Here is a 19,994-nt window from a genome sequence, read left to right as displayed (position 1 = left end):
TCTTAACTTATGTTATGGGGACAAAATATTACACAATGCTTTCATAGTGCCACAAATCTGTTCCATTTAAGCCTCCCAGTTAGAATCAGCCTGTTTATTGCAGGACGACTGGCTCTGGGGGAAATATTTATACAGTTCAAAAATGAGTCAAATTAATATTTATAAGTAACTTGTATTATTATGAATCATGATTTGAGAATATAGTGTGTGAATCAGTGCTTCACGTGACCGCGCCGGTGGAATAAAAGATGTTTGCGACTGTAATCCTGCTGCAGCCGCTTGTGCTCGAGGCTTAAGGCGGTTTTGATCTCTCTGTTGAGTAACTCTGCCCACAGGTCCACTCTGACACCGTTCCAGATTAGTTCACTCTGTGCAGCGCGTCACAGAACTGAGGCCGGAGCCGCCGCCGTCCGAGACGGAGCATGAGCGATACCGCACAGGTGAGACAACCAGAATGACTGAACTGTGACTGTGGGTTGTTATTAATATGTGTGCTTCATAAATATGACCAGATTTAAAGTCTTATTTTAGACCTGAGGAAAAGGTATTTTCTCATCAGATGCCTCAAGTTACTAAATATCTTAACATTACTCAGGAACTGATGCTCTTTGAAAATTAGTATTTTTGGACAAAAAAGTATTTGTTCCATTTCTGTACGGACTTTCCGAAAACTTTAAAATGTACACAGTGATTAAAACGTTTCTTTGAGTCAGTTGTTGTGTGATTATGTGAGGTCTGTTTGGCTTCGATTCAAACATACCAACGAGGCTTAGGCTCTGAAACCATGTCTGAGTTATGCAACAGTGTTCTGATCCCTGGAGCTTTACTGCATCGTGTATGATGTGTCGATGCACGAGAAAACTTCAAGGAAGTGAGACTGAGAGGGGACTTTTCTTTCATTACGTGCACGTCTGGAAGCTTCATCATGATGAGTGACGTGGAGTTTTTGTGTATTATTATTACTGTTTTTTACGTAATTTATTTGTGAGGTGTGTTGTTTGGTCCGGCTCTTTATTATTATTATTATTTTTGTGCATCCCATGCATTTCTATTAAATATATTTGTGTCAGCCGCTGTGGAATTGTCTATATATACTGTCTATTTAAAAGGTGTTTTAAGCACATGTCTAATAATAAACTCACTCACACTATTAACTGTTAAAATCAACAGAAAAATGTCCAAAAAGAGAGACTGTCCTGCACTCAGCTCATCAGGAAACATGCTATGAACCAGATCATCATCAAAGGAATCCACTAAACAGTAACATACCCTGTGTCTGGCGACTTTGTAATAAATTTCTAATAATTTTTTCTATCAATCCCAAAGCAACAAAACCTGTTGTTTCAACTTAACACAATGGGAGCGTTGTCTGCTGTATCCTTTCCAAAAATATGAACCTCGGCATTACTTTGTGACTCGATTTCCTCTTAAGGATCTGTTACCTGGAACTGCATCCAGGGATTAAAGCGATGCGCTCTGGGCTCAGTGCGTCTAAAGCTGGACGGCTGATAATAACAATACAAATGCACAGAACCTTGCAGCTGGGACCTGACAAATGTTTTTTTTTTTTTTTTTTTTTTTGTTTTTTTTTTGCAGGATGACGAGGTGCTGCAGCAGATCGAGCGGGAGGTGCGGATGAGGGAGGGGGCCAGCAAGCTGCTGGCAGCCTGCTCTCAGAGGGAGCAGGCACTGGAGGCCTCCAAGAGCCTCCTGACCTGCAACGCCCGCGTCCTGGCCTTACTGAGCCGGCTGCAGAGGATGAGGAAGGCCCGGATCCTACAGAGAGCGGGACACAGGTCAGATGGAGTGCACACACACACACATAGGCTGCATGTACGGGTTAGTGGTTATTTAACACGGCAAGGAAGCACTTAGCGTTTGCATGCAGTGATTGTCGTGTCATCTACTCGCCACTAGAGGTCAGAATAGCTGATTTGAGGATTTTATCTGATCTGTTGTGTTTATAAAGCACGTGTGGATCTAACATTTCTCACATGCATACAAAGATGTGTTCCAAGACATTTGCATGTGTGTGTGTGGTCGCTTAATGAATGCCTTTCTCTGCAGCCCATCTGAAGATCTACTTCCATGTACAGGAAAAGTAGCACTCTCAGGTGAGTGTCTACGAAAACCCTTTACCACAGATTTATAAAGAGTACCTGAATCTGCCTCTTATTTTTTTTTTTTTTTTTTATAATTTGCTCTCTGCAGACCTGAGAATCCCCCTCATGTGGAAAGACTCGGAGTACTTCAAAAACAAAGGGGGTAAGTCAGAGAGGCTGGATCAAGGGAGCTGACTGCGGCAGCCTGAACGTCTACTGAACTCCTGGGGATGAAGAGGAAAAACGCTGCTGATAAAGGGCTTGATAGCTCTGATACATATTTTATGACGCGGTCCTTTTATATGCGGAGTGACAGTTGCCGTCTTCCCCCCTGACAGCCCCGAATGAATCTCATCACAGAGGAAAAAAACAACACTTCAGACACAGGCTGTGCTTGATGAGGGCTGTTGTCTTTGCTTGCAGAGCTGCATCGCTGCGCCGTATTCTGCCTCCTCCAGTGCGGCACCGAGATCCACGACACCGACCTCGTGATGGTCGACAGGACTTTGACCGACATCTGCTTCGAAGACACGGTCACGTTGTGAGTAACCTCTACAGCAGCGGTGTCAAACTCAGTTTAGTTCAGGGGCCACATACAACTCAGTTTGATCTCAAGGCTCCAAATGTTTCTATTTGTTTTAATGCAAAGAGATACATTATTAAAACTGTGCTATTATTCTAAATGTCATAAGTACAATAAGTGCAATTTATGTTTAGTTCTAGGTCTTAGTGTTGTTTTTTCCACAGCTCTTATTAAAACTGTGTGAACCTTGGGGATAAGACACTTTAACCCTCATACCTGATTTTAAAATCGTTACATTGTTACAATTAAGGGACAAAAGTTCTCTTCAAAAATGCCCTAAAAATAGTATATGTCAATATTCTTCTTTTTTTTTTTTTTCAAACTAATTATAAATACCAAATACCAAAATTCACTGTGCATTTAGATTATTGAAAATATTCCAATTTCTGTTTCTTTTTTTTTCTTTTTTTTTTTAAATTAATGCCATCACTGGCATAACAAGGGATAAATTAAAAAAAAAATCTAAATTTCTGTATTTATGATAAGCTCTGAAGTGGATTAAAAGATTTATGCAAAAACAAAAGTAGACAAAAATAAAACAAAAAAACATTATAAAAATATTAACATACAGTATCAATATCACATCAATAAGCTGTGCTTATTAAAAGCATTTAAATTTTTGTGAGTTTTTTTTTGAACAAAATGCGATGCCATCAAAAACACTGGCATATAAAGGGTTAAAAGTCAAAAAATAAACAAACTTTTGGTATTTATGATTGGTATTGAAGTGGATTAAAAGATTTATGTAAAAAAAAAAAAAAATTTACACATGCTATTTTTAGGGTGTTTTTGAAGAGGACACTTTTGTCCCTTAATGGTAACAACATAACAATGGAGAATTATGGGATTTGAGTTTGAAATATCAAAATTTGCTAAAAATTACGCACCTTTGCCAAATATTATAGCAAAATGTATAAATACATACAAAAAAAAAATAAATGGAAAAGGACACTTTTGTCCTCATCAGGTCATGAGGGTTAATTGGAAAAATCACAGTTAACGTCTTCAGTGTCATTTTTGCACTTTACAAATTCGTCCCGTGGGCCAATTTTTTCCAATTCAGTCCAATTTAACTTTATTTATATAGCAACAATAACAATACAAATTGCTACAAGACGCTTCACAAAACCAGCCTGCAGCCTCCAGCCTGAGGGTTGATGGTGGCGGTGGAGGAAAGAACTCCCTCCCTCCCTCAATAGGCCCAGATCTCGTTCGTCTCCCATTTTTAAAGACACGAGTCTTGTTTGTGTGTGCGCAGCTACGCCGTGGACCCGGCCTTCCAGCTGCGCGTGGAGCTGTACAGCAGCTGTGCGGTGGAGGATTTCCCCCAGGGGTCTCTGGGGGCCAGGAGGCTGAGCCTTCTGGGCAGCTCTCTGGGAGGCTCCTCGGGGAAAAAGATCCGCGCCGCGCTAGAGTCCGCGGGACTCTGCGGAGCCGTCTCCTACGGAGGGGACGCGAGGCCCGGAGCCGTGTCCCCGCCTCTGTCCCACGACCAGTCCACGCCGTGAGTCTGACAACCCCCAGACTAATAAGACGACACATTTATGGCATTAAAATAAATAAATATTAAATGGTTTCTGTCTGAAGGGGGCCTAAGTTTAACCTGCTGGCTCACACAACTCTGAGTATTGAGCACATCCAGGAGGGTTTTAAGACCCATGATTTTCTTCTTGCAGCCACAGGTGAGTCTCCTCTTCTCTCCTCTCCTCATAAAAAGAATTAACAATAACCACTTTCTTTTTTCTTTTTTTCCCCCCAGAGGACAGTCCGTTCTGGTTGCCTCTTTACGGAAACATGTGCTGCCGCTTGGTGGCTCAGCCTCTGTGCATGACTCAGCCGGTGATAAGTGGGCAGCTCCAGGTCAAGGTGACTCAATCTTCTCCCGTATCGTCCCATCTTGTGATTTTTTTTTTTTTTTTTTAAAAACGTGTGTCATTGGCATTCACAGTCTTTCCTCTCCTCACAGGCTGAAGAGGACTTTAGCGACTGGGGAGACGTCTACGGCGTCCTCAGGGGGCGAACCCTTCTCTGCTATCAGGGCCGAGGAGACCCGGAGCGTGAGGAGAAGCCGCTGCTTTTAATCCCCGTCAGAAAGGTTGGTTCAGGAAACTGTCCGCCCGTGTCGGGTGCAGTGACACGTTCATTCCAGCAGAGGGCACTGAAGAATTAAAGACTGTAAAGGTTCCTGAGATGAGACAAACCAGAAAGTATTTTAAAAAGTCTCAGCATTTATAACTTTTACTAAATTTATCTGCCGGATGTAGTTGACTTTGCTCATAAAGACTGAGTTTAGCTTATAAAATATGATGTATAACCACGGAGGGTATTCAGATTGTGTCTTTTTTTTTTACAATCCATTTAACACAAATATTTTTAATATGCAATAATATCGCTCTCTATTTTCTTTTAAAGGGTTGCGCGTACACGAATAAAACACTTTTAGCTAAAGAAAAGCAGCTGCAACAGGCTGACGTGCCAATACTCCACGTCTAATCTCACCCTTTAAACATATTTATTTTTAAATAAAAGTATTTTAGGTCAGTTATCTGTCACCGCATGAGATAACAAAGAAGCGATTCAGCGTACACGGTGTGCCGCGATGACTCGATACGAACATTTTCGTGCCAGTGTTGCCTGGCTAGGTGTGTGTGTGTGTGTGCGTGTGTGTGTGTGTGTGCGTATGTGGACACATTCCTGAACAGAAACACAGGCCATCTCCCAGCAGTTATCTGGTTTCTGTCAGAGAGCCAGGATATCTGGAAAGTCAGGTTTCCAAGACACACCTGCAAATCCCACTCGTTGCCCTCAGTGTTGCCACAAAAAAAAAAAATGAAAGAGAAATGTCTGAGATTGGCATTTTAAGAAAAAGTAGGACGGCTAACGCTGAGCTCAGTGTGGTACAATATAATAATAATAATAATATTAATGGGCCTTTGGGTCCTGTGTGTTGAGGGGGAGGGGCCTCTGTGGATCCACCCACAGATACGTGATCAGTTTCAGATCTAGTGAATTTGGAGGCCAGGTCAACACCTTGTCTATCCATCCATCCGTTCATCCATCCATCCATCCATCCATCCATCCATCTATCCATCCATCTTTAAGCAGCTTAGTGCAAATATGAGTCATGGCAGAAATATTGACGTAAAAGATTCACTTCACCTCGTCCATCGGCTCCTACACACGGGTGTTAAAATGATACATTTAAATCTCAATTTCCAGCTCACCTTTCATGCCCTGACGTAATTACAGCGTCGCATTTAATGCACCTGTTTATATATTTTTGATTGAAGTATATTTTGTCTGCTTCAGATTGAGTGAAAGATTATGTCATTGCTGCTTTATATTTAAGCCGTTCCATTGTTGCGCCTCAGCTTCCTGCAATTTCTTTCTGACACTTCTTTGGTACTTTGCCATTTGTATTTAAAGGAGAAAGAACCATTTTTTTTTTCCATGTCTTATGATTGATGTTGATGTGTTTTTTTGTTCTTTTCCGTCAGGACACAGTCGTGTGTGCGTCTGAGGCAGATCCTGTCCACCGCATCTACGTCAGCACACGGACTCGCGGAGACGACGCGACCTACACTCTGACCGCGCACACGTCTGAGGAGGCCAGGCGCTGGAAGGAGGCCCTCTGGTGGCACGTCCGCAACATGAGTGAGGCACTCGCCAATATCGTTTGTAACCGCACGTGTCTCATTTTCGCAAAGCCGCTTATCTTTGCAGTCTGCGGACGGGCTTCGTGTTCCCAAGTAAGTTGTTCCCGAGAAGCCCTTCTATCCACCGCGTTTCTTTCAATAAAAGTCCGTGTAAGTTTAGATAAGCGCACCTCGCGCACCAAAGGACACCTTTTCACAACAACAGAGAGAGCAAATGCTCCTGTCAAGGTGTCGTAATCCTCTTAATGCCTTATTGTTGTTATAGGATGATCTTAATTTGAAGTTGGACCGGCGTCAGAGTGCATACCTGCGCTAGGGAACACACGCCCCGTGTGTGGAGATGCACAGTGATCTCAATCTGTTCTTAGGTCGTGGCCCTGACCTCCGCCCCTCGTCTCACGGGTTTTTTAAAATATCATGACAGTGATTCAGAAGCAGGTTGAAACAACAGCCGTAATAATAATCACCGTGTCTATTCAGTCGCCCTGCATTAAATATCTCATATAGCCCATTGTTCTTCCATATTGTGATTCATACTTTTTAATGATGCAGTCCTTGCAGTTAATAAGCTGAGTTAGTGTTAGAGTTAGATAGATAAATAGACAGGCAGACAGATAGGCAGACAGATAGGCAGACAGATAGGCAGACAGGCGGATAGATAGATAGATAGATAGATAGATAGATAGATAGATAGATAGATAGATAGATAGATAGAGTATGCTTTCAAAAATATGAATGATTGTTTATTTTTATCCATTTGCAAAGTGCAAAGTAAGCAAACAAAAGAAAAATCTAAGTCACATCAATATCTGGTGTTACTGCCCTTTGCCTTCAAACCAGAATCAATCCTTATAGGTACACTTGCACAAAATCAGGGATTTTGTAGGATTGTAGACACAGTGGTCGGCCAAGGAGCGTTTCCCTTTGAAATCAGAAGACGTCCAGCAGAGCCATCAGCTGAGAACTTTCAGAAACCAGTGGGACCCAATGGAAACAAGGCCAAGAGACTCAACTATGCACAAAAAATATAGAATCTGGGGGCATAAAAATCTCAGCAGGTGCTCTGGACTGATGAGTTAATATGTGAAATATTTGGCTGTAGGCCCACAATAATGAGTGTCTGCAGGCAACAGCGAAGCATGGTGGAGGCTCCTTGCAAGTCTGCGTCCGCATTTCTGCAAACGGAGGTCGGAGGTTTGGTCAGGATTGATGGTGGCATCAGTCCTCAGCACCATCAGCCGAGGTCATTAACCCTTCCTATTATTCTTAAGGGTCAATTTGACCCACAATTGACTAAAATTATCATCACGACATTTTTTCAACGTGCTGAACACATATTCCACGCATTGGTGTTTTAGCTGTGTAAAGCTTGTCCGTCTGTGTGTATAATAATTTTCTATTTTTTGTGCTAACGTGACATGGAGGAGGGGGAAAACAATATTCTTATGCAAACTTTGGGCATGAAGTGCATGTTTCACCTACTGAACTCACACCTGCAGAAGTAGAACTGATTCTTGGTATTCCCACAAGGACATTGGTAGCTCATGCAAACATATAAAACACACAAAAGCTGGATAATTTGGGATGTACACTCCAAATTAGAAAAGATTTTCAAGATACACCAAAGCCTAAAATTGAAAGTTTGACTTGATGGTGGCGCTAGAGGGAAGTTCAACTCACTGGTAGGTTTCATTATCAAAGTTTTTTTTTTTTTTTTAATGTATTCAATAAATAAGCAAAGTGCCCGACACAAAAACTTGGTCAACAACTTTATGTAAATCATTTTGTGGAGGCAAATATCCCTGAGGTCAAATTGACTCCAAGGGTAAAATGTGTTAGTAATATTTGAGGATAATAGGAGGAGTTAAGAATAAGAAGTGATGGCACGGCCCCCACAGAGCCCTGATCTTAACATCATGGAGTGTGTCTGGGTTTACATGAGGAGACAGGAGGATTTGATGGAGCCTACATCCACAGAAAATCTGTGGTTAGTTCTCCAAGATGTTTGGAACAACCTACCAGCAGAGTTCCTTCAAACACTGTGTGCAAATAGAAGAATTGATGGTGTCTTGGAGGCAAAGTAAATACACAGCAAATATTGATTTAGTTTAAATTTCTCTTATGTTCATTCCCTGCATTTTGTTAATTGGTGAAAATAAACTTTTAACACTCCCATTTACAGCATTGCAGCTGGTGGACATTATTCACGGTGGACCGGAGTTTACCTCGTGTCCTCGCCTCTAGGTGAGGTTAGATAGGGGACACCAGTGGTATCAGAAAACGAAATGAGAGAACCAGCTGGAGGTTTTAAATACATAAGGCTCACCAGATGCTTCAGAAGCCGTTTTGGAACGCACATAGTCTGAATTCTGAATTCTTATGTCTCCGGTCTCAGCGCGACGTCATGTTTGCAGGTCATTTTTGGCAAAGTACACGTCGGTCACATTACACACCTTTATTTATCTACGGGACAGCTTTTTGTAACAAACAAACAAGTGAGCAATCCTAACTGAATTTAATTAAGAATACAGTGGTGGAGTGGTAGAGCAGGACCAACAAACTGAACTTGACTTATCTCACGCTCAGCCAAGTTCCCATGCTCGGAAATGGTTAGAGGGAATATTAATCTGACTTTGTCTGTATATTTTTAAATGGTGCAGTATATTCCCTCCAGCACCTGCAAGGCGACATTCTTCAATGACACGTCTGTACAATCAAAAACAAAAGAGAAAGCCTGCCTGTCATTTTTATAAATAGCTCGTCGCGGAGAGAATATTTCTCTAATGACAGAGCGAGATCAGGTCAGGCCTTTGTTGCTTGGTGCTGCGTTATCTCCGGGACATTTTTACGATCTGTTTACGAATTTGGCAAATTTTAAAGATTGTCTTTCCTCCTGCACGTGTCCAACTGTGGAGTTCGCAGACACGTGCCTGCGTCTTGTTAACACGTGTGACGTATGTTTCAGACATGAAGACTCGGCAGACACTCGATGTGTGTCGGCCTCTGAAGAGGCCTGACAGTACATGGGCTACTCTACAAAAGGAGGCAGACATCAAGGGAGGGGTGTTTACAGCTTTATGTAACCGATACAAATGCAGTGTGTTCCAGCCGATACATATTTGTGAACACCACTGACGTAACCGAGATTCTTTTACATGTGTGTCGCAACAAAACTGAATTGTTTGTGTTTCCTGAGATTAATTGTTGTTAAGCCATGCTGGAATGCAACCACATCCTGTTTTCCTTAATTAACATGTCCTCAACCTGTTTAGATCCACCTGTGCCTTATACCAGGGGTCTTCAACGTTTTTCAAAACTAGGGAACCCGCTACTTACTATATGTGTTCTATAATTATATAGCATATTATATGTATTAATACACATTATTTTTATTATCATTTTCTAATTTTGAAATTTAAAATATATATTATATATATATATATATATAAAATGTCTAATCAACCAAATATCTACCCTTAATGTAGTCTTAATGTTGTGGCTCGTCTGGAGAGGTAGATGTTAATGTTGCATGGATTTGTAGTGGAGGCGTCTGGTCTGGTCTACATGGGTGTTACATGTCTAAGGAATAGTCACCTGAATGAATGAATGCCAGGTCAAATAGTTTCCCAGCAGAACAATGAACTGTAGCCAGATGGTTGATGTTATTTACTTCACATGTTAGTGGTTTTAATGCTGTAGCGGATGCAGTCATCGTGTTTGACAGACTGAGAAATTGGCCTCAGGCTATAGTCAGACTTTGGTCTGTACCATCATCAAGTATTTAGTTTGACCTACTTGCGATCTTTTTAATTACTGCTAATTGCCTGTTGTTGTTACCTGTTTCGTCAGTTGATGCCACTCTCATCTGACCACGTTTTTCCAGTAATGAGTGACCTGATTAGTTACTATTTCCAAAGCAGTAGCTAATCAGATTAAGAATTAAGAGTTGAAGACGTTGGTTGTGTAGTATGTAGCCTTTTTGTGGGGAAATAGTTTTTGAGTTAAAGCTGTTAAAAAGTGAATATTGGCAGAATTCGGTCGTTATTTTAATGTTGATGCCAGAGATGTTCGATACCACCGATTTCCCTAACGATACGATACTGAGTAAAATAAAGGCTGGTTTCGGCGATACCGATCCGAACCGATACTTTGTGTAAATACACCCTAATGTTTCTGGTAAACCTAAAAAAAACAAACAAACATAGGACACAATCATACAAAATATGTGAATATGATGTTTCAAACAATTAAGAAAAAAAATAAGTAAAACAATAAGACCATTAAAATAAATTATTGTTGATTTATTAAGAACTACTATAAAATAAAAACCTTCATCGTAATTGTGACTCTGTGCTCTCCTTTTCTGTCCTCCTCATCATAAATGCCTCGTATTCTGTGTTGTGTGTTTAGTCACTTTCCACTGTGTTCCTCCTACATTACCTCGAATGACTGAAATATCGAAAGTATCGCTAATTGGATTTGAGAATCGATTTTTAGAGCATAAACACATGGTATCGGAAGTGTCGATATTTCCGTATCGATCCGCACATCACTAGTTGATGCGTGTTGTCGGCAGCTGCTGAATGTAACTTGTACTTACTTGTAATCTAACTTTTAAAATCAAGTAATGGGAGGTGCTTGGACCGTAAAGGGAACGTAGTTCCTACTCCTATATGTGTATGGATGCTATGTGGGCAGGTGCTCTACCTGCCCACATAAATTCCTTCACAGCTTGTAAACACTGCTTACGCAAAGCTGTTTGTGTGTAACAAACAGGATGATGACGTGAAAATGCCGCGATTGTTCTGGGAAAACCAGGCCTGCTGGTCTTTGGTTGTCTTTTTGTATTCAGCGTTGAGATCTTAATGAATGTCCCACATCCTTCTGGTCGAATGAAAAGTTAAATGCGAATTGGTAGCTGATAAAAATAGAAACTGACGGCAGCTGAATGATTCAGTTCCTGCTGCCACTGAAAAGCAATCTGCTGCATAAATAAAAAAAATAAAAAATAAAAAAAATTGTGAAGGCCCCAAAGACTGAATAATAATGATAACAATAATAATAAATTCTCTGCCATAATACAACAGGTAGCAAATTATAATGAATAAACTCATGTATTTTGTTGCGATATTTCAATTTCTCTTTCTAATGTTCCTGATTGTAATATTCAGATAGATAGATAGATGAATAGATAAATAAACAGATAAACAGATAGATACAATTGCAAATTCCTGTGCGTTCCTGTGCTGCTATAGGGGTAGATAAGTAAAGATAAGGCAGTGCAGACAAGCTGCTACTGTTATTTGGAAAGTTTCGGGTGGTAGGAACCGAGAAAAAGGACGGTTTGGATTTCACAATCACATATTTAATTTCGTCGAATTTCCCCCGAATTAAGGGTGTGTCGTTAAGTTTGATAATGCATCATGAATTAGATTCTGCGCACCTCAGGGCTATTATTGTCACTCGTCACGGCTCAGTGAAATCTTATTTGTCGCGAGGTGTTTGCAGGATGAAATAGCGTTTCTCGTAATCCTTTTTCTGTTGAAAAGGGGATTTAAAATGGATTTTCAAACTCTCGCTGCATTTGCACTTGCTGAGCGTACACAAAGCACGGCTGAGAAGAGCTGCAACAATCTGTTATCACAGCACTGCTGGAAATGCACAATGAACGAGTGAATGTGCCACTCCTTGGCCTGAGCTTGGGTGTGTGTGCTTGTCAGCAGTCTTCAGTTTGACACTTAACTGTTTTTATTACCCTTCATTTGACTCCAGGAAGAAGAACGTAGGGTTTTGACCCTGGTGCATCATGTGAATCAGGGAAAAGTTATGTAAAAAAATACGGTTCAGTGACACAGCGCATTGCATTTATTGACATGTTAGTAATAGAGTGATTGATGCTCGGTATGCACCTGTTTGTATGACGGTGGAAAACACACAGTTGAATGCTCTTTTTGGTTTCGGCAATACGCAAAAAAAAAAAAAATGTTCCTTGTGATTAACTGTATGTTTAAGGTTCAAATATAACAGCAACACCTTAAACTACTAATACTAGTATTGCTGACGTGTCTTACAAATTAAAATATCCTTTCTACACAGTAAAAGTTACGTAATTTTGAAGTGACAATTTTTAATTTTTTTATCCCCTTACTGGAGCACATTCAAGCTGTAGTTATATAATGGCTGTGGGCTTACAGTATAAACTCCCAGCTTTAATGTAAAGCTTTGAATAAAAATACTGTATGAAGAAATTAGCCCAATATTTTTTGTTTTTATTGGGTTGGGATCAGGTGACTGACTCGGCTATTGTGGAATATCTTGCACTTCTTGTCCTCAAAACACTTTCACAGTGTGTTTTGTGCCATTGTCCATTTGTACTGGATTAGGAAAAACCCTTTATTTGTTTTTATTTATTTAATTAATTTAGGGAAAGAGCATATTAATGAATATTATAAATAATGTCAATACGCCAGACTGTAGCCAAGGCTATTTTCCATCTGTTGTCTCTGAGGCAGGTTGTTGTTCATAAAAAAAGCACATATGAGGAAAAAAAAATAAATAAATAAAAATCTGGAAAATACCCTGTTAGGAACTAAATATGGACTTTAGGAGCAGCAGTAGCTCAGGTTGGCGGTTCAATTCCGCCCTATTCCGGAGTCAGAGGCTGAAGGCACAAACTGGCGGCCACGTTTCTATTCATCACCAGGGTGTGACTGTGTGAGCGAATGAATAAAGCATACAATACAATATAATTGTAAGCACTTTGAGCATCTGGAAAAGTGCAATATGAATCCAATGCATTATTGTTATTATTATCATTATTTTTATTACTTAAGTATACCTCTTTTTTTTTTTTTTTTTAACCTTCTCTTGTTGATTACAGGTTCTGGTTCTTACTGGTAGACTTGTTCTATCTGGAAGACTATTAGGGCCACCTATGAGAAAAAAAAAATTAGAAGAGGTAGAATTTTTTTTATCATGCACTTAAAGAAAAAAGTAAAAATTTCGAGAAAAATGTAAAAAAGTTTGAAGAAAAAAGTCAAAATTTCGAGAAAAAAAGCCGAAATTTCGAGAAAAAAGTCATTTTTTTTTAGAAAAAATCTAAATTTCGAGAAAAAAATAACAAATTTTAAGGAAAAAATGTCAACATTTTAAGAAAAAATAGAAAGTAGGCCTTTAAACCTGCAGTACTGTATGTGTATGGTACCGCCGGTACTCCACAGATGAGTATTGGGGCTTAATTAATATTACGAATTTAAAATTGTATTGTGATTATTTTTTGTTATATTGCTGATACATTATTATTATTTCTACTTTTTCCCTCAAAATTTCTACTTTTTTTCTCAAAGTGCATGATGAAAAAAAATCTACCTCCTCTAATCTTTTTTTCTCATGTGTGGCCCTAATACTCTTCCGTAGAACTGGTATGACGTTGTTAGAGGGGAAATTCTAATCTGGCCTCCCTGTTCTTGAGGGTTGTTCTTTGCCTGCAATCATCCACCATGTGGATAATAAAAACTGAATTTTAAGTCCACATTCAATATTTTATGGAGACTACTAAAAGAAGAACGTTCTCAGTCATTCATGTCATGGTATACCCCCAAAAAAACAAGCTGAAAAATGGGCCACTGCTCCAACTCCCTGCCAGTCTTTTACAACTAAAGATGCTACTTGGAAGACTGAGGTACAAGTCCAGCTTCAGCTTGTTTTCCGGATACAGGTATTGAGATGCGGCCACCTTGCCCTCGATGGTAAGGGCAGCTGAGTAACTGCTGATAGTATATTTGTTGCTGGGAGCGTTTTTCTCATTCATCTTCTTTACTGTTGACCGCTGATACTGTTTGTTGCAGGCCACTGGAAGCAGTGCTGTGATAACCTCATGAAGATTGAAACGCCGAGCTCCAGGAAATCCATCACGCTGAAGCAGGGATCTCTATACCATGAAATAGGTAGCGTAACACAAGCAGAGTGACACCTGTGTCGCGTGCTCATGCTGCCGTCTCCCCAGTCACGTCAGTCAACTAAGACCTTACGAGACCTCAACAGCTTTTTTTTTTTTTGTTATTGCTTCACGCGAAGCCACCGACGTTAGTTATTACACGCCACACCTTTTACTTATTTATTTATTTGCAAAAACAGATTTTTTTGTCTGGTTTCAGCAGTTTTAACCACACACAGTGAGCCTCTATTTGTCTCTTTTTTTTTTTTTTTTTTTTTTCAGCGAGGTGCTTCATCACAGACAACTGTTTTTATTCATGTCAGATTTAATTTATTAAAGGTGGCAAGATCTTGCAAAGCTGAGGGCTGCCAAGGTGATGGATTAAAGCTACATTTCAGAACACGAAGAAGTATTGACACATGGGATAATTCTATTTCACAAAGTAGCAGTCAGGTGATCTGGTCCTTCTATATATATGTATATATATAAATATATATATAAATATATAAATAAAGACTAGCGACTGCAGATTTATTCTGAGCTGTGACATTACCTGTGGTTAATGAGTCTGCTTAGCGATTTACACAGTTAATGACTCCCCCCAAAGAGAAACAGGAAAGAAAATGTGCAAAAAAAAAATCTGAAACTAGATACTGTGCTGGTTAAGAACCAAAATTTAAAAATGCACCAATCAGACATAACATTAAAACCATAGGACAGGATCTGCTGGAAAACTTTTGGACCTGGCATTCTAGACCAGACCCCTACCCCATAGCAATGACACTCGATGGCAGCAGCAGGATGCAGCCTGGGACAGACACTGTTAAATTGTTATCCCAAAGGTGTCCTTTGTGTTGCTGTGAATTGTGCACTGGTGCCCAGTCATGTTGGAACAGTAAGGGGTCATCCCCAAATCCACAAAGTTGGAAGCATTGTCGGGAAGTTGGGAAATTGTGCCAAATCTCTTGGTATGCTGGTGCGTTCATAGTTCCTTTCACAAGAAATAAGTCCTGCTACTGAAAAACGAACCTACACCATATTCCACTCTTCACTAAACTTCACACTTGCCAACAATGCAGTCAGACAAGTACCATTCTTGTGGCAACAGTCAAACCCAGATAGGTCTATCAGATTGCCAGATTGGTCCCTCCAGATAACGTCACCGCTGTTCTAGCCTGTGGCAGCGCTTTACGCCACTGCATCCTACGCTTTGCATTGCATCTGGTGACCCACTGGAAACCCATTCCAAGAAGCCCTCTGCACACTGTTCTTGATCTAATCAGAATCAGTGCCATGCAGGAATTCACCGATCTCCAGAGAGCGACCCGTTCTTTCGCAAATATTTGTAGATGCACTCTGCATGATGATGTGCTTGATTTTATACACCTGTGGGCACGGAAGTGATTGGGACACTGGTTGCTTCAGTGGGTGAGCAGATGTAGTTTACATCCGCTTCTGTATCAATGTTCTGCAGCTTATTGCCACATAAAATGAGATAATCATTTAATTTATTCCACAGCGGATAATACACCATGAAATCTGACAATAGATGTTGCAAACCCTTTGTCTTCATGTGCAGAAAGCTGGACTTGCTCACCTAGCCTAAAGGTAGACAAACTAGTTTTGGGTAAATAGGAGGCTCCACAGGATAAATAAAGCGACCCAACAATGACCTGGCACGACGAGCCAGACACTGTTGACGTGAGTAAGCCATTATCGCAGACACCTGCCGACAAAAACGTCAGTCATGCCGATCAAAACTTATTCGGCTGAGTATACGTGCACGCAGCACAGCACAAAGGGTGATATACTATCTTAGCATCTGAAATGTGGGCGTGTTGTTGGAATAACATGTTCTGTTGGAGGGAACATTTTTGGTGCAAAGAGGTCAAGGTGACGCAGGAGGAAATGCGCACGTCTTAATCAGCTTCTTATCGGCTCATGTGTTTCCAGTCACAGATCTTTTGAATGTTTGATGCAGGGTTTGGGCGCTGCCCATGACACAGATCAATCACATGTTAGTTGTCACAGGCAGCATGCCTCGAGCTGTAGCTACAAGCGGTGACACAATGACTGTAAGCGCGACAATGAACAAAGAATTCCCGTGAATATTTGACTCATCGCAAATATTGTTGAGTGAAAAGTCAAATTTCCTGCCCTCCTCCTCCAGATGTATGTTTTCTGATGCGTATCAATGAAACGCAGCAAAAAGAGATAAAGAAGATGAATTCAGCAGTTTCAATGTAATTGTGTCATAACTGGAATTAAAGGGAAGTTCCCTGACCTTTATAACAAGTTCGATATTCCAGCCAAGCCACTTATTTTGTCTTGTATTTGTACGTGGAAAAAGCAGTAACGGTCATCGGCACAGGTCACAGTGTTCTCTTTCATGAGCAAGCACAACAAGCTTAAAAGGCGACATCACAGCTAAGCAAGATAAATACTTCTTGTTCTTCAGCACATAAAGGTCACCTCACAGCAGCGTGTGCTTTGCCGTCACACACCGGCCGATAATTAGACTTTTTTACAATGACGAACAAACAAATGTTACAAGTCCAAGTCGGCGTACAATGCGCCCGGCTGTCAGAAGAAACTGATTTCGCTCAGGATTGCGGCGGTTTGTGTACCGAGAAAAGGCCAGAGATCGGTCGAGAGAGGTGTTGGAGAACAGGTTGCGCTGCTGTGTGTGATAGTTGACATATGAGAGGTAGAAGCCAAAGATGATGACTCAGTCCAGCTCTTACAATGCCGCCTTTGTGCAATTTTTTATTTTTTTTTCACAAGTGCGACATTACCTGTCCCTCGTGTCAATTCCACCATTACATGTAATTGCAGTTTCAGATAGTTTACGTTTAGCAGAATACACAGAACATACCACATTTATGGCAACTATGCCATAAACGTTTCCAGCTTTCCAAACCATCCACAGAGGACGCAAACATGACTTGTTTTGTTGTAACATAAGACGAATGCCTGAAAGCCATTTCCTGCATCGGTGGTTATCAATTACTCTTGTCTGCTTACATCCTGCGTATTCTGGTAAGCAAAAAACAAAACTTGTCCTCACGTCAGTTGATAGCGCGATAAGACGCTCGTAGCTCATAGCTGTTGGGGAGGAGTGAGGCATTTTCAAAGTGAATGTTGAATCCATCTGGCTGCGTGCCACCAGGAAACTGGGCCTAACAATTTTACCAAAACCAAAATAGATGGGCAGGTAGATTATTGGCTTCTTTCGGGAAGCTAGTATCTTTACTAATTTGCATAACACTGTTTTTTTGTTTGTTTTTTTAATTTTCACAGTTAGCGACAGCGCGGTAACAGTGGAGTAAAGCCACCTGCCTGGCCGAGGAATCACGGACATGACGGACTCTTTCACATCTACGAAGAAGCCAGGCTTATTGTAACTGTACTTACTATTTTGACTGCATGACTCTAACTATTGACCCAACCACCATTAAAATGACAGTGAAAAGTGACAAAGTGTGATCTTGCAATCATTGAATATTTAGTGCATATCCAGAGAAACCATTTTAGATTCCTCACATCGCAGCAAAAGGTGTCCACTTCCACTAATAAGGATTAAATGTGCAAAAAGCTTCCAGGTGCTGCGACTAAATGACATTACGTCTATTTGCATCCGGCTATGAAGTCATTTACAATCAGAGCCCACAGCTTCAATTACAAGAAAAAAAAAAATTTAAAAAAAGACTTGAGGAAGTTCCGGGGTTCTGTGAAGAGTGACGTCCTGTTTGAAGCGTATATTCTTGTACACACAACTTCCTTCAAGGAATTTCTTGAAGTCTTGCACACATGCATATTTCAGTAAGTACTCCAAACTATTAGGAAGTCCGTCTGAGGATTTGCTCTTCATAGCTGATCACATTTTGGCTGTTTCCAGGCCTAAAACCAACATGGCCGCCTATAGCCAATCACGGAAAGATTCTCCTTAAAGTTATTTATGAATATATTGTCATAACACTGTTAACATGTGTTAAATCCACACTTGACTCACACACTAATTTATATTAAATAACCAATAAAGAGGAGGAAGAACATACTTTGGAGCAGGTCATGTGATTTGGATTGAAAATGCTTCCTTAAGAGGTGGAATGTTGTGCGTTTGAATTGGGTAACACAGAGACAGTTGCCAAAACTGCCAAAAAATAAACATCTGTCATGATTATCTCAACTTAACAAAAAGAGCACAAACTTTGAATAAGCTGATTTTATTGTTTTTTAGCTAATTAGAAGGTGGTTGTTATTAAATTTGTTCGGTTATTTTGTGACATTTTAGTGATTTCCAGTCTTTTATTTTTTATCAAGTGTTTCCATAATAAATAATTATGGATTTTTTAAAGACATGATCAAAATGAACATAAAATACATTAATTTTTTAAAAATTTACTTTTTTAAAAATGTATGCAAGATATATCCCATGGACTTCAGAAGTTCCTCAGTTATATATTGACTCATAACGTGACGAGTTATGGACTAATCATAAAATAGATGACATAAACATCAAGTGCAATACTCTTGATCCAGTCGTGACATTTCATGTGTCAAAGGCCATCTTCACTCTGACGTCATAATGTTCCGCAACAACACTCTTAACAAGTTCCTTTAGAGTCTCCACTTCGGATATTTTATGAATCTAGACTCTAGATTCATAAAATATCCGAAGTGGAGACTCTAAAGGAACTTGTTAAGAGTCTATGCTCTAGATTCTAGAGCATAGACTGTATATAAATATGGACAATGAATCCCCACTTTCTTGCACTGGCCGAAGTGAAGCTATTTTTTCCAGGGATATGCTGGCGCCATGTTGCGATTTTGGAGCCAGAGTTTGATCAGTACAGTCCAAGAGTGGAGCTGTTAATAAGCTGTTAATCATCATTACGTCACATCCTGTTTCTATGTTTCTATAGCGTCAAATAACTAACTAAAACAGCTTTTATTTTAGGCTTTAGAAATAGTCAAACAGACAGGGTCAGTTTTGACAGTTTGGGTCTTTTCTACAACATGGAACCTGATAAAAAAAAAAAAAAACATATAATTTTAGCTTATGTAGCAATCGTGGATATTCAAACTCATCAAAAATTCACTGTCAGCTCATTTTTATTTATTAAAAATGTCTGATTAATTAATTTACTGGCATGTGGACAGAATATGTAGGTCTACAATATGTATGAATGCACCAGATTTTCATTTGATTTCTGTAGCACATGCACACTGATCTGGCATATCATTATGACCACCTAATATTGTGTAGGTGACTCATCACTCATCAAAATGGACATGGGCCTTCTGAGTGTGTCCTGTTCTATCTGGCCATTGATGTTATGTCTGATTGGTGTATATACTATATGCAGATTACTGTATTTTCTTCTGTATGTTATTCTAATGCTGCTGTGTCATCCTTAATTGTTCCTACTGGGATCAGTGATCATACATATAAATCAATCATGGTTTTGAATTTTAAATGTTTTCTCTGACCCTTCTTCAGTTTTTATTTAAATTTAAATTTAAATAATTTAAATTTAAATTCTTCTTTGGTGATTCTCGTCTTGTATTAATTCTTGTCTTTTTCCACCCACACACACACACACACACACACCCACACCCACACCCACACACACACACACACTCTCTACTGGTCAAAAGTTTTAAAACACCCTAATTTTTCCTGTTTATTTATTGCAATTCAAGTCATTGAGGCC

General features: G+C 39.9%; 1 protein-coding gene across 3 annotated transcripts; it reads left to right on the top strand.

The window, feature by feature from the left end:
* Nucleotides 1-335: 335 nt before the first annotated feature.
* Nucleotides 336-18,334, top strand: LOC124996176 (rhotekin-like). Of its 3 annotated transcripts, XM_047568947.1 has the most exons (13): nucleotides 336-440; nucleotides 1,597-1,796; nucleotides 2,068-2,114; nucleotides 2,212-2,265; nucleotides 2,526-2,643; nucleotides 3,944-4,189; nucleotides 4,273-4,367; nucleotides 4,445-4,551; nucleotides 4,652-4,780; nucleotides 6,183-6,339; nucleotides 9,307-9,399; nucleotides 14,189-14,287; nucleotides 17,578-18,334. In XM_047568947.1, the coding sequence occupies exons 1-13, from the start codon at nucleotides 423-425 to the stop codon at nucleotides 17,604-17,606; spliced, it is 1,392 nt and encodes a 463-aa protein (XP_047424903.1). In that variant the 5' UTR covers nucleotides 336-422; the 3' UTR covers nucleotides 17,607-18,334. The 3 variants fall into 3 exon arrangements, 2 of the variants coding, with proteins under 2 accessions (XP_047424903.1, XP_047424904.1); XR_007110819.1 differs by lacking the exon at nucleotides 9,307-9,399 and having other exon boundaries at nucleotides 6,183-6,434; XM_047568948.1 differs by lacking the exon at nucleotides 9,307-9,399 and having other exon boundaries at nucleotides 17,578-17,753.
* The last annotated feature ends 1,660 nt before the right edge of the window (nucleotides 18,335-19,994 follow it).

This window comes from Mugil cephalus, chromosome 19, assembly GCF_022458985.1.
Source record: "Mugil cephalus isolate CIBA_MC_2020 chromosome 19, CIBA_Mcephalus_1.1, whole genome shotgun sequence".
NCBI lineage: Eukaryota > Metazoa > Chordata > Actinopteri > Mugiliformes > Mugilidae > Mugil > Mugil cephalus.
Note: the sequence above shows the minus strand (reverse complement) of the source record. Positions and strands in the feature narration are given on the sequence as shown.

Coding starts and splice junctions, on each gene's coding strand:
- LOC124996176 (XM_047568947.1), top strand. Junction 4,552..4,651: donor GTGGGCAGCTCCAGGTCAAG/GTGACTCAATCT, acceptor CTCTCCTCACAG/GCTGAAGAGGACTTTAGCGA. Junction 14,288..17,577: donor ATCTCTATACCATGAAATAG/GTAGCGTAACAC, acceptor TAATTTTCACAG/TTAGCGACAGCGCGGTAACA.